A 15,197-nucleotide genomic window follows, 5' to 3' on the forward strand; every position below is an offset into this window, starting at 1 on the left:
TGAAGCAAAGCTGCTGTCTTAGTTGACATTGCAGGAAATGCTTCTCTGCACAGCAAGATACCAAAGACAGCACTGAGATTAAACAGCAAGTCATTCAATTTGGTTATGGCTGAGGCCCCGGAAAAAACTAACAGTGCAGAAGGGAGATTTACAGTCACCTGAGGGAGCAAATAAGACCCCAATTTAATCTGGAGATCAGCAGCGTTCCCCTGGTGATGTATGTCATGAACCTTGTTGCATTGTGGCAGCAGTACAGTGCAGTGCATAAACTACTACAAGTTCATTGATTGACATACAGCATGAAACAGGCCCTTCTGGGTCTTCAAGCCACACTGTCCAGCAATCTCCCAATTTCAATCCTAGTCTAACCACTGGACAATTAACCTACCAACCGGTACCGACATCCTTGACTGTGGGAAGAAACTGGAGCACCCAGAGGAAACCCATGCAGTCATGGAGAAAACATACAAACACCTTAAGGGAAGTGGTGGGAATTGAACCCACACCACTTTGTGCTAACCACTAGTTACAAAAAGAAATATTCAAAAATAAGTAAAGACTAAAGAGAACAAAATAAAGAGTAGCATTCATGGACCATTCAGAAATTTATTTGTTCTAGTAAGGGAGTCTAGGACCAGGGGGTACAGAATCAGAATAGAGGGATGTCCCTTTAGAACAGAGATGAGGAGGAAATTTCTTCAGTCAGAGGGTGGTGAATCTGTGGAGTTCATTGCCACAGATAGTTGTGGAGGCCAAGTGATTGGATAGATTTAAAACGGAGGTTGATTGATTCTTGATTAGTACAGGTTTCTAAGGTTACAGGGTTAAAAAGGCAGAAAGATGGTTTGAGAGGGGTAATAAATCAGCCATGATGGATTGGCAGAGCAGACTCAATGGGCCAAATGGACTAATTCTGCTCATGTCTTATGGCCTTTATAATGGCAGAGATTTCTGAATGGTCTATGAACACTACCTCACGGATTTGCAATGGGAGTATCAGTCTAGATTTCAATACCAAAATCCCCAAGATGGGTCTTGAACTTATAAATGCCTGACACAGGAGGGAGAGAATGCCTCCCACCTAAACAAAGCTGATAGACCACAGCAAGCGTGCTAACACCAGTGTGAGAGTTTGGACTGAAGATAAATAGTGCTCTGTTCAGAATGGAACATAACCAGAGTTCAAAGATGTCAACACCATCCAGGACCTACAGTTAGCAGCTGACTCACCATCTTAACAATCCTCTCCTTTCACTGCTGACTACATCATCCAGAGTATGTACTGCAGCAACCCAACATTAATATCTCCCACAGCAACCCTAAACACACAAAGCTCTAAAACCTGAGGGAAAAGAGAGCACAATCTACTTGGAAACACCATCACCTCCAAGTTCTCTTTCATGGAATGAGCCATTTCCAACTTGGAAATGTAATGGGATGCTCCTTCATCAGCACTAGATGTAAACTGTGCAACGGAGCATCTGACATCACCATGGGAACATCTCATCACACTGAATGAAGATCACCGATCACCACTAACCAACAAGGGCAATTAGAGGGTGGCATCTGAACTGTTTTCCCTCCACCCTGATTCAATTTTGGATCCAGTTTATTAATTCACTCTAATCTCATGTGACTTCATCACATAAGAAATAGGAGCAGGAGATGACCAACTGGCCTGTTGAGCCTGTTTAGCCATTCACATATCAGAAATTCTTTCTGAATATATAAAACTCAATTGTCACCATCAGCTGAGATCCATGCAAGAGCAAGAGTAAGCCTGGGAACTGGGGCCACCAAAATTAGTGACTTAATCTTCAGAGCCTGCAAACAAACATACCACAGCCATGTTTCCATAGATTCTGTACATTTATCCAGATGTACCATGGACAGCATTTGAACTGGCTACATCACCATCTGTTTTGGAGGTGCCACTGCCTCTCCAACAAGAAATATGCAATTTCTTATTATATATATATTTATTATAGTATTTTTATGGATGCACTGTATGCTGCTGTAAAACACCAATTTCATGGCAAACGCCAATGATAACAAAATTGATTCTGATATTAACTCAACAGCTTGTTCAGTACTGTCTGGGAAATTTTTGGACATGAAGAGTACAGCACGGGAACAGGTCCTTCTGCCCACACGTGCCAAACTAATTATGTTACTAATCACATGGGTCTTCTGCCTACACGATACCCATATGCTTCAATTTTCCTCACATTAGTGTGCCTAACCCAATGTCTCTTAAAAGTCCATTTCTGCTTCCACCCCCACCAGTGCATTTCAGGCACCCACCACTCTTAAAATAAACTTGTCCCTCATGTCTCCTTCCTAAATTACCTCCTCTCACCTCAACTGTATCTTACTTCACTTACTTCCTTCAGATTTCATAGGGAAAAGAAGTTGCATGAAGTAATGGCCCTCTGGAAAACTGATGGGTAATCAAATTCCAAAGTTGCTGTGCTTTATGGACCAGGAACCTCTGAGGATTTCAATCCCTCCCCCCCCCCCCCCCCCCACCCCAGAAAGAGGAATCACTGATATGCCCTGCAGCAAGGGTGGATTGCACACACAGTTCCCACACTCACAAAGGGACTGTGTTTAAGATGATTGAAGAATGTGATAAGGCTTAACAATTTCCTCTGATGTAGGTGCCCGGGAGGGGGAAGGGGAAGGGGGGGGGGGGGGGGGAAATCCAGGACAAAATGAGGCATAATTTTAAAATTAAAGGCTAGGCCACTCAGATGTCAGGAAGTGCTTTAGGGAACTGGGCAAAAAGACCGCAACTAATCAAAGTAGAATCAGAATCAAGTTCAATATCACTGGCATATGTCATGACTTTTTTTGTTTTGTGGCAGCAAGTAAATGGCAATAATAAAAACTACATTGTACATATACACAGACAGACACACTAAATATATAGAGCAAAAAGAGAGCACAGAAAGTGAAGTAGTGCTCATGGGTTTATTGTTCATTCAGGAATCTGAAAACAAAGAAGCTGTTTCTGAAACATTGAGTGTGTGCCTTCAGGCTCCTGTTCCTCCTCCTCGATAGTAGCAATGAGAAGAAGGCATGTCCTGGGCAATAGGGTTCTTAATGACTGATTCCACCTTCTTGAGGGATTGCCTTTTGCAGGAGTTCTTGATTCTGGGGAGGATAGCACCATGATGGAGCCAGCCAAGTTTACAACTTGCTGCAACTTTTTTGATCCTGTGCAGAGTAAAGAGCCAACATATTGGGCTGAGACCCTTTAAAGGTTTCTGCACAAAATGTTGACTCTTTATTCCTCTGCACAGATGCCGACCTGTCAGTTTGCGTTTGTGTGTGTTACTCAGTAATCAGCAGTGAATGTTTAAATATGATCACAAACAATTTTTGCCTCTGTCAACCCTCATAGTTCATCTCCTGCATTCCGCTTAAACCCTGGATAATCCTGCACAATCTAGAAGGATTGCCAGCTCCATGGGCACAGAATCAGAGGTTAGTTGGAATTGTACCAGTGTTCTTTCTCAGTAACAACTCCTGCCATCTCCTACAGTTCCTCAAGTTGGGTCACGTAGATAGATCCTACCACTGCTTTGTTAGCTCAGGCACATCAAAACGCCCGGATGAAACTTGTACCCGTTTCTATAAGACCATGTGACATTGGAACAGAAGTAAGCCATTCGACCTATCCAGCCCGCTCCACCATTCAGTAAGATCTGAACATGGATCAGCTCCTCCTACCTGCCTTGTCTCCATACTCCTTAATTCCCCTGCCATGCAAAGATCTTTTTAATTGTATTTTACACACACATTTAATGAGGTAGCCTCTACTACGCCCCGCCCTCCCCCCCCCCCCCCCCCCCAGGCAGAGATTGCAGATTCACTGTCCTCTGGGAAAAGCAGTTTCTCCTCATCTCTGTCCTACTTCTACTCCCCCGAATCTTGAGGTTATGTCTCCTAGTTCTAGTCTCTCTTGCCAGTGGAAACAACTTTCCTGCCACTGTTGTATCTTTCTCTAACAACCGTCAGGTCTACTCTACCATGAGATGATGACGATGTCAACTCAGGTCCGAGAGGCCAGCCTCGGGCATTTTCATGCCTTACAAGGCGCGGAACGAAAGACCGTGTGGCGCACCACTCCTCACACAGAAAATACCACTACCATGAGGGACCTTGACAAATGCTTTACTGAATTCCATGCCAACAACTTTCACTGCCCTCCTCTACCAAGCATCTTTGTAATTTCCTCAAAATAAAACTTAATCAACTTACTGAGACCGCCCCCCCCATAAAACAAAGTAGATGGCATATGAAAAGGATATGTTGACAATTACGAGCAACTCCTTGGTAAACATGGTGTTTAATAATACTTTTTTTTAAACCAATGTATAATTTTTTTTCTTGTCTCTTAGCTGAGGTTTGCTTCCTTTCGAGTTGGGTTTATATATTTATTTTTTTACTTAGAAGTACAGAATGGTTTCAGTTCCCTTTGGCATAACAAGCCTGCATTGTCCAATTACAGCCACGTGACCAATTAACCTACCAACCTGCACATCTTGGGAATACGGGAGGAAACCAGAATACCCGGAGGAAACACACACGGTCACGGGGAGAATGTGCAAACTGCTGACAGACAGTGACGGGAATTGAACCTGGTTGTTGAAACTGTAATGGCGTTCTGCTAATTGCTACTCTACGATAGCAGCCCATCATTAAGTAAACTTGTCCAAAGCAGCGGCGTTTAATAATTCCTCGTCATTTGCTTACCAGAGCTCGAGTAGTGGTACAGCTCACTATATGGCTCTATATGCACGGTTGACTCCTGCGGAATTTCAGGCACTTGCCCTTCCAGTTTCGTAGCAATGGTGAGGTGGTTATGCTCATCGATTCCGCTAAAATGCTGGGTGATAGACAGCTTCTCATTACCAGGGCTAAAAGTCACTTCCGCTTGACGTGTGAATTCACCACCTGGTCAATAAAAAGAGATACCAGTCATAACTGATCACCACCACACTGAAAGACCCAACAGTTAAATAGCACCTTTAACTTTTACCATCACTCGATTGTGATTAGTCAAAAGAACTGACATTCAGCCTCTTAAACTGATATTAGAAAAGATGCCCAAGAGCTTGATTTATGAGGTAGGCTTTGAGGAGAGAATGAGTTTTCTGTCACCAGAGGAAGTAAGGGAAAGAGAAACTGGAGAGAACAAGCCCCCAATGAGACAAATGCAGCATTCATGGGGATTGCAAAATTGGAGGAATCTATCATTACAAGGAAGGTCCAGGCTAGGAAATCAGGATGGCATTTGGACTTGTTAAGTGTGAGGATGTACCTGGAGCCAAATTAGGCTTGCTAATTTGCAACTAATGCGTGCACATTCCAGACTAATCATGACAGAACACCACAATTCTGTAAGTTCCCCAGAGACGCCTGGACTCCACTAATGCAGTTAACATCCGCCTTCATCCACATGTTTAAGGCTCCCAAGTGATTTTAGTAACTAATATGGGCCTGCAATTTTGCAAAAGCACCAGGTGCCAAAAATCCTTATGGAAATCCTCACAAGATCAAAATGAATGCAGAGCCCAGCCTCTTCTGTGTTGTTCTGGAATCTGAGTAACATAACAGAACTAATTTCCCCCCAATTCTCAATAGAAAGAAACAATTCTCACAATAATTCAGAGGAAGGCCCTCCAAGAAACATTCAGTGTAAAATAAACAAGATTATTCAAACAAAGCCCATCACAAGGTGCCAGGTGTTACAATGCATACCTTGCAGACACCTTCATGGATCACGGTGTTTTAGTACCAGAGGTGGGCACCATTTTGGATTCAGGAGCTTCTCAGGGACACAGAGTCGAACTACAGGCAGGAATGGGCCACTCAGCTTCTCAAACTGTTCCGCCATTCAATAAGATTTTGGATGTTCTTATGGTAATCACAACACCACTTAGCTGCCTACCACAGAAACCTTTCACTTTGCTTATCAATTGTCTAACTACCCCTGCTTTAAAAATACACACTGTCCTTCTGAGGAAGGGAGAAGGGCAATCAAAAAGGCTGCCACCCTAGTAACCCCCCCCCCCCACCCAACCCCCAGTTCTCGATTTCCCTTAGAGGAAACCTCCTCCCCTCATCCAACACACAACACAATGTCAGAGGAAGTCAACAGGTCCAGCAGCATCGAGTTAAAGTCAAAGGAAATTTATTATCAAAGTGCATATAGGTTACCATACACTACCTTGAGACTGATTTTATGAATTCATCTGAGATTCATCTAAGGATGGAAATGAACAGTCGACATTTCCCTTCGGTCAAGAGCCTTGGCCCAAAATGACGACTGTTCATTCTGCTCCGCAGACGTTGCCTGACCTGATGATTTCCTTCAGCATTTTGTGTGTGTTACTCAAGATTCCCAACATCTGCAGAATCTCATGTCTCCTCATCCACTGTCAAAACAATTCATGAACTTACACATTCAATCAAGTCCACTCTCAGTTTTCTAAACTCCAATGGATATGAGACTGCTGTTCAACTTCAAAGTTTAGTTCATTATCAGAGTACATACATGTCACAACATAGAACACTGAGAATCTTTTTCTGCAGGCATACTTAGCAAATCTATAGAACAGTAACAGTAAACTGTAAACATTAGGAACTATAAACTGTAAACAAATTGTGCAAATGCAGATATAAATAAATAGCAATAACAAGCATGAAATAACAAGATGAAAGAGCCTTAAATGAGCGTAACTATTATGGTTTAGAGGTAGTATCTGTTCTTGAACCTGGTGGAGCGAGTCCAGAGGTACCTGTAACTTCTACCTGATGGCAGCAGTGGGAAAAGAGCATGGCCTGGGTAGTGAGGATCTTTGGTGATGGATGCTGCTTTTCTACAGTGACAGTTCATGTAGATATACTTAATGGTGGGAGGGCTTTACCTGTGATGTAATGAGCTGAATCCACTACCTTCGGCAGGATTTTCTGCCCAAAGGCGTTGGTGTTCCCATTATTCTTCCTCATGAAACAATCTGCCCATTCCCGGTATCTGGCCAGTGAACCTACTTTGTACTGCATTTCTGTCCTTCCTCAGGTGAGGCCAATTCTTTTCTGGTTCAGCACTGTTATCAACCAACCCCTAGGCTTTTTACTTGTAAGAGAGAGTTCCATCACACTCCACGGAGACGTTACTTCTCACAGAGACTAGCTCAAATTTTCCAGCTTCTTTATAGGACTCGTGCTGGAGGAAGTAATTTTCTTATCATATACTTTCCATTTCCAAATTGCTTTGAAATGTGAGTTGTAGGTCATGAATGCTTCCTATGTAGTGTTCCTTATGAGTCTGATGTCCTACCTGACCTGTGCTGGCAGTTATACTCTACATGAACTGGCATAGAACATAGAAATGACAGGCCTTTCAGCCCACAATGTTGTGCTGACAACGTAACCTACTCTAGAAACTGCCTAGAATTTCCCTAGCACATAGCCCTCTATTTTTCTAAGTTCCATGTACCTATCTAAGAGGCTCATAAAAGACCCTATTGTATCCGCTTCCACCACCGTCGCCGGCAGTGCATTCCACGCACCCACCACTCTCTGTGTGAAAAACTTACCCCTGACATCCTCTCGGTACCTACTTCCAAGCACCTTAAAACTATGCCCCCTCGTGTTAGCCATTTCAGTCCTGGGAAAAAAAAGCCTCTGGCTATCCCCACGATCAATGCCCCTCATCTTATACACCTCTAACAGGTAACCTCTCATCCTCCGTTGCTCTAAGGAGAAAATGCCATTCACTCAAACTATTTTCATAAGGTATGCCTTCCAATCCAGGCAACATCCCTCTAAATCTCCTCTGCACTCTCTCTGTAGTATCCACATCCTTCCTGTAGTGAGGTGCCCAGAATTAAACACAGTACTCCAAGTGGGGTCTTCTTCAACGACTCAACAGTTCTTTCTGTTACCCTTTTCTTCACCCACACATCTTCAACTTTAAATATGCATCAAGCTTTCCCTTTACTTACTCACCCAATTCCATTCACCTCAGCCTCTCCTGAGTCTCGACCTCCTAACCTTCCTATCTGACTGACACCGCAACTGCTCTGCCCAGGACTGCAAGAAACTGCAGAGAGATGTGAACACAGCTCAGCACATCACAGGAACCAGTTCCCCTCCATGTTGCCTAGGTAAAGCAACCAACATAATAAAAGACACCACCCATGCTGGACACACACACGCCTCCCTTCTCGCATCAGGGAGAAGGAACAAAAGCACGTTCCACCAAGCTCAAGGAAAGCTTCTATCCCACTGTTATAAGCCTTCTGAACATTCCTCAAGAATGATAAGATGGTTTCTTGACCTCACAATCTACTTTGTTATGCTTTGCACCTTACCGTTTATGTGTTCATCTGATGAAATGATTTCCACGTGTGACAGGTAAAACAAAGTGTTATACTAGTCTAGGTGTGGGTTGATGGAACTAGGCAGAATACCAGTTCCCCACTGACTATATACAGTCGGCCCTCCTTATCCACGGGGGATTGTTTCCGAGACCCCCGCGGATACAGAAAAACGCGGATGCTCAAGTCCCTCATTTTACCTGTCTCAATGCTGTGGTCTTTAGGACCCAGCAGAACCCTGGACCTTATTTAACCTGTCTCAGTGCGGTGGACATTAGGACCTGGCGGCGAGGCTCTGAATCCGCAGTGTTTCTGTTCACGAAAATAATCAGGATCACGATTGAAAATAAAGTGGAAATAATAAAGCGATCGGAAAGAGGTGAAATGCCATCATCGGAACAATTTTAATGGAGCATTTGAAAGGCCCTGCCCGGATGAAAGCAACAATTATTACTAAGCAACGCAGTGGTTTAATTACTGAAATACGTATGTCTCTTAAGTGTTTTATATGCATAGAAAGGTAAAATATGTACTATATACTAAGAAAAACGTTTGACTAACTGACGCTAAATAATACTAGATGTACCTGCTCTGACTTCAAATCCAACTTAAAGAGAGACTCAGGAATGGAATTCGTTCATAACCCGGGGACTGCCTGTACTTTTAAGTTACAGAAATAACTTTTAAGTTATTTCTAGACTACTCATAATACTAATACAATGTAAGTGCTATGTAAATAGTTGTTATACTATATTGTTTAGGGAATAATGACAAAAAAAATAGTCTATACATGCTCAAACAACGAGTGCTGGAGAGAGAACTTCTGGGTTTTCCCGATCCACGGTTGGTTGAATCCGTGCAGGCGGAATCCGTGGACAAGGAGGGCTGACCTTAAATCAAAGGGCCTGTTTCCACGCTGTAGTGCTCTGTGACTCCTCCTTCATAGATATGACAATAATAACCAATTTAACTTACATAAAGAGATTCCCCATAATTATCTACTGTTTATGGCCCTGAGCTTTGAACTCCCTGTTAGTGGAGACATCGTTATGTCTATCCTGTGTTACTTTAAGAGGCCAATTGACTGAATGCTCTGTTATAAGTTAGGAATAGATATTATTGGTTACAGAACCAAAGCAAGAACTGATCAGCTACAATCTGAGAATAATTAAATACAAATCTGATGACAAATGATTTTTGCCAGCCAAGTTATAGATCTATGGATCCACATAAGATAAAGTACATGGAATCAGATAAGGTACAGTCAGTGAAGTGAGAGAGGAATTTGAATGGGGCATTCTGGCCATGTCCATAACCAGTCAGCACTGCGAGGGCTATGAACAACATAGGGATGGACTCGTTTGTTTCACCTCTCCCATACAACTGCTCTCAGGATAGGCAGGACCATACAGAGGAGAGCGTCCAATAGCCATTACAGAAAAAGAACTGAGATCATAGTGCAATGGGATTCTCACAGCTGCGATCTGGTAACTACGCTGAACAGAACTAAATATTTTAAAACGCCTAATCCAAAGTTTGACTGAAGAATTGAAGTCGGAAAAAATCTTTTCTATAGAACAGAACTTGAGAGTAATTTTACATAACTTCCAACTCTTTGTCTCCTGATGGTGCCTCAAGGTACAAAGAGGGGAGAAAATTAATTACACAGCTGCAGTTTAGAGATCTCTTTTCCATCTGGCTAATGTACTCGTGGGGTCATGTCCCTCAAGTGGCACAACAGTTCTGGCTTAACTCCAGATCTCCTGAGTTCACAATTTCAACAGGAATACATCAAATGATTTGACATCTGCACCAGAATTCAGGAATTTTTCTGGGAACATACGCAACATTGACTAATATACAACGTTAGAAAATTGGATCAACAGATCCAACAAAATGGAAAAGTATCAAATTTTTAATGAGCATTTTTAACCCATTCCCTGAATTTTCACAAACTTAAACCTCAACATCACTGACATTTGGACCACCCAATAAGTTGCAGTCTCCATGTCATATATATTGTCTAGCAACAATCAAATTGTTCTTTTAGAAAATGAAAACAAATCTTTGCTTCCTTTCTTTCACTCGACTGAAATCCCAAATTTGTTTCCCCAATTCCTCTTCCATCAATAGTTGTTTATTGACTACCTGTTTCCATCCATCTACATCTCAAAGTTCAAAATAAATTATCGAAGTACAAATGTGTCACCATACACTATCTTGAGATTCAACTTCTTGCAGACATTCTATGCAGAACAAAGAAATGCAATAGAATCAGTGAAAGACTACACAAAGACCGACAAACAACCGAAGTGCAAAAAGACAAATTGTACAAACAAAAATAAATACTGGGAACGGGCTGTGTAGTGCTTGAAGGTGAGTCTATAGTTTGTGGAATCAGTTCAGTGTTGAGGTGAGGTGAGTGAGTGTTGAGGAGCCTGATGGTTGAAGGGTAATAATTGCACCTGAACCTGTCAGTGTGGTTCTAAGGTCCATATGTCTCCTTCCGGATGGCAGCTTTGAGAGAAAAGCATCACGTACAAAGAAGCTGGAGGAACTCAGCAGGTCGGGCAGCATCCGTGGAAAGGAACAGTCAACGTTTCAGGCCAAGACCCTTCATCAGGACTCAAGGAAAGCCTGGCCTCTGTGGTGGGGTCCTTGATGGATACCTGACGGTTGAAGGGTAATAATTGCTCCTGAACCTGTCAGTGTGGTTCTAAGGTCCATATGTCTCCTTCCGGATGGCAGCAGTGAGAGGAAAGCCTGGCCTCTGTGGTGGGGTCCTTGATGGATGCTGCTTTCTTGCAGCAGTGCTCCTTGTAGATTTGCTCCATGTGTGGAGGGCTTCTCCTGTGATTGATTAACTGTGCACTATCCACCAGTTTTTGTGGATTTTTCTGTTTCTGGGCATTGGTGCTTCAACACCAGGCCATGAGGCCTTGCCACCTTCTACTGCTTCTTTTGGGATCTCAGATTTTTGATCAGCGGATATCTATTTCCACAGAATCAGTGGCATTTATGGATGCCACCTGAATCAATGAAAAACTCCTGGAAAATGTATGGAATTTCAAAGGCCCCAACAACGCAGACTCAAAGCTGATTGATTGATTGATTAGCAATGTCAATGCTTTTCCTGATCAGCCCACGTCAATTGTCATTGTCCCAGCAAAAGGGCAGTAGAGGTCCAGACAGAGCGGCTGCAGCACAATCCTGACCTCTGGTTCTCAGTGTGTGGTGTTGGTACATTCTTCCCATGACACTGTGCGGCTCCTCCCCGATCCTAAAAACATGATTGCTCCAAATTCAAAGCAGATTATTATCCAAGTACATATATGTCACCTCATATAACCCATCGGCAATCACAGATTTAAAAAAACAGAATCAGTGAAAGACCACACCCAAGACAAACAACCAATGTGCGAAAGAACAAACTGAAAAAATAGGGGAAAAAAAGATAATAAGCAATAAATAGGGAACCTGAGAGGTAGGGTCTTTGAAAGTGAGTCCATAGGTTGTGGGAACAGTTCAGTGATGGGGCAAGTAAAGTTGAGGGAAGTAATCCCCTCTGGTTGAAGAGTCTAATGACTGAAGGGTGATGACCATGCCTGAATCTGGTGCTGTAGCTCCTGAGAAGGGATCATGGCCTGAATAGCGGGAATCCTTGATGATGGATGATGATCGATATTTTCTGTGACACCACTCCTCATAGGTGTGCTCAATGGTGGGGAAAGTTTTACCCGTGATGGACTGGTCCATGTCCACTACCTTTTGTCGGCTTTTCCTTTCAAGGACATTGGTGTTTCCATACCAGGCCATGATGCAACCAGTCAATAAAAACTCCATCACACATCTACAGAAGTCTATCAAAGCTTTGGACAACTTGCCAAATCTTCAAACTCTTAAGTACAGGCACTGCCATGCTTTCCTCGTAACGGCACTACGTGCTGAACCCAGGATCCTCTGATATGATAACAATGGAGAATTTGTTACTGATCCTCTCCACTTCTGATCATCCATTGAAGGCTGGCTCATGGTCCTCTTGTTTCCTACTCCTGAAGTCAATAATCATCTCCTTGGCCTTGTTGACAACGAATGAGAGATTGTTGTTATGGTATCACTCAGCAAGACTTTCAATCTTCGTCCTATATGCTGATTCATCACCACCTTTGAATCAGCCAACGATAGTGGCGTCATCAGGAAACTTGAATATGGATTGGAGCTGTGCTTAGCCATCCAGTCATAAAGATAAAGCGAGTAGAGCAGGGGACTAATTAAACACACAGCCACGTGCTCCACCTGTGCTGATGGAGAGTGTGGAGGAGATGCTGTTGCCAATCTGAACTAACTGGAGTCTGCAAGTGAGAGAATTGTGGATCCAATTACACAAGGATGCATTGAGGCCAATGTCTTCAAGCTTATTGATTAATTTTGAGGGGATGATCATATTAAATGCTGAGCTGTAGTCAATGAAGAGCATTCTGATGTATGCATCTTCACTGTTCAGATGTTCCAGGGTTGAGTGAAGAGCCAATGAAATGGCATCTGCTATGAGCCTGTTGTGACAGTAGGCAAATTAGACCAGATCCAAGTCAGAAGTTGGTATGTTTCATCACCAACCTCTCAAAGCACTTCGTCACAGTGGGTGTAAGTGCTTGTGGGTGATAGTCTTTGAGGCAGGTACCACATTCTTCTTAAACACTGGTATGATCAAAGCCTGCTTGAAGCAGGTGGGTACCTCAGATTACTAAAGCAAAAGGTTAAACTCCAGCCAGGTCATCAGCCCAGGTCTTTACTTAACCACGTACCCTGTCTGGGCCGGATGTTTCCTATGGGTTCACCCTCCTAAAGGATATTCTCACAATGACCGAAATCACAGGGTCACCGGAGGCTATGGGAGTTTGTGAGGGTACTTCCATGTTTTGACAGTCAAAGTGAGCATAGAAAGCACTGAGCTCAACTAGGAATGAAGCCTTTTTGTTACCTGTGTCGCTTGGTTTTCCTTTGCAGGTGGTAATAGCATTCAAGCCCTGCCATTGCTGCCAGAGAACTTCAGTGATTCAAGTTTGATCTGGTATTGCCACTTCATGTGATCATACTGGGACCTCTTGGATTTAACTTAGTCGCCAGACTGAAATGTCACTGATCTAGCCTCCAGCAGATTGCAGATCTCATGGTTCACCTGGGGCTTTGGTTAGGGCAGACTCCGAATGCTGGTAGATTATTTGACCACAGTCAATTGAAACAATTAAAGATGTCTGCTTGTCCACTGGAGGCTGTAGGACCAGAGACAGGCTGTCGAGTGAGTCCAAGCCTGTGTCTGCGTGGGAGAGGGAGACAAGGAGCTTGTTTTGCTGTTGTTGCTTGAGTGTTCTGCTGCTTAGCAGCACAGATATTTAGAGAGGGGGATTCCCGAGGACAAAAAGCAGAAGGCACAACTGCAAATGACGAAGTAGTAACAACTACCTCATCCAACCATTTCTCAGTAACAATTGGGAGCTGCAGAAATGACTTACCAACAATACTGAATCCATTTTCAAAGTTGGGCTGCTCCAACGCGAACATCCAACCAATAATACTTCCCACAGCAGACAACGGTAACAGAGACCACCCCACCGTGGCTGGGATTCTACTGACAGCTGTGTACGACCGCCCATCATTAACCACCACGTATGAATGAAGGTCGATGTTCTCAAACTGGACAGGCATGGGGTTGACTCCTACAAAGATCTTTCCATTCACCTTCCCGTTCACACGCTGTGGCGTCCCTGGCAAAACAAAACAAAGTCATTGAGCACAACAGCACAAAGACAGGTCCTTCAGCCCATCTAGTTCATACTGGCCTAGTTTTCTGCCTCGCCCCCATCTACCTGCACCCAGCCCAGAGCCCTGCATACCCCTCCCTTCAATGAACACATCCAAACTTTTCTGAAATGTTGCAATTGAACCCCGACCTACCACTTCCGTAGGCAGCTCATTCCACACTTGCACCCCCTCAGAGTGGAGCAGTCCCCCTTAAACATTACTCCTTTCACCCTTAACCTATGACCTCTAGTTCGAATCCGTAGGGTAATGTGGTGTTGTGTTTGTTTGGCTGGAAAACATAGAAAATTTATTTAAAAGTGTTCTGATAAAGGGAAGTGGTTCTTACACTAGTGAAAACTTATACAAGACAGCACAGTGAGGGGGATACAGTGACTGGGGGCAGGAATGGCAGCAACAACTTAATCCAGATGTTCCCTTTCAGTGCTGCCCTCCAGTGATCCCTGCTGGAGTGTGTACACTGGAGATCAGAACACCTCAGACTCAAATTCCCTCCCACAAGAGGCTGTGTTTGGAGAAAGATGGAATTTTCAAATATGATGGATATTAGTGAGACAAAGCTAACAAGAGAGTGGAATTTTAGTACCAGTCAGCTGTAACCTGACTGGAGCAGGCAGAAAGGTGCTAAATGGATGACTCTTGGTTCCCATACTTCATTAACCCAGTATCCTGTGGTTGCCTTCGGATCACACCTGAAGAACGAGTCCTCAGCGAAGATCCAGAGGTCACCTTGGAACCATCTTCCTGCTTCCAAAATAACATCCTTCCCCCAACTCTCTCCTCTCCACCCATCACTAATTCAAGATTGTTTGTTGCCATTCTATAGTGCACAAGGGCAAACGAGAATGAAATGATGTTTACTCTGGATCTGATGCACAATAAATATAAAAGAAACAATATAAAACACAAATTACAGGTGGCTGTAAAGGGGCAGTGCACCGGGTTGGGTGGGGCAGGGGACGAAAAGTGCTGGGGAGAGGAGAG

General features: G+C 43.5%; 1 protein-coding gene across 1 annotated transcript in view; it reads right to left on the reverse strand.

Moving 5' to 3' along the window:
- nid1a (nidogen 1a) overlaps window positions 1-15,197 on the reverse strand; it is a 151,159-nt gene that overhangs the window by 116,628 nt on the left and 19,334 nt on the right. Inside the window, exons 6-7 of the mRNA XM_073056657.1 lie at window positions 13,907-14,158; window positions 4,762-4,962 (exon numbers count right to left, since the gene is read on the reverse strand). Of these exons, the coding sequence (XP_072912758.1) occupies window positions 4,762-4,962; window positions 13,907-14,158 (453 nt within the window). The remainder of the gene's footprint in view (window positions 1-4,761; window positions 4,963-13,906; window positions 14,159-15,197) is intronic.

Source organism: Hemitrygon akajei, chromosome 9, assembly GCF_048418815.1.
Source record: "Hemitrygon akajei chromosome 9, sHemAka1.3, whole genome shotgun sequence".
NCBI lineage: Eukaryota > Metazoa > Chordata > Chondrichthyes > Myliobatiformes > Dasyatidae > Hemitrygon > Hemitrygon akajei.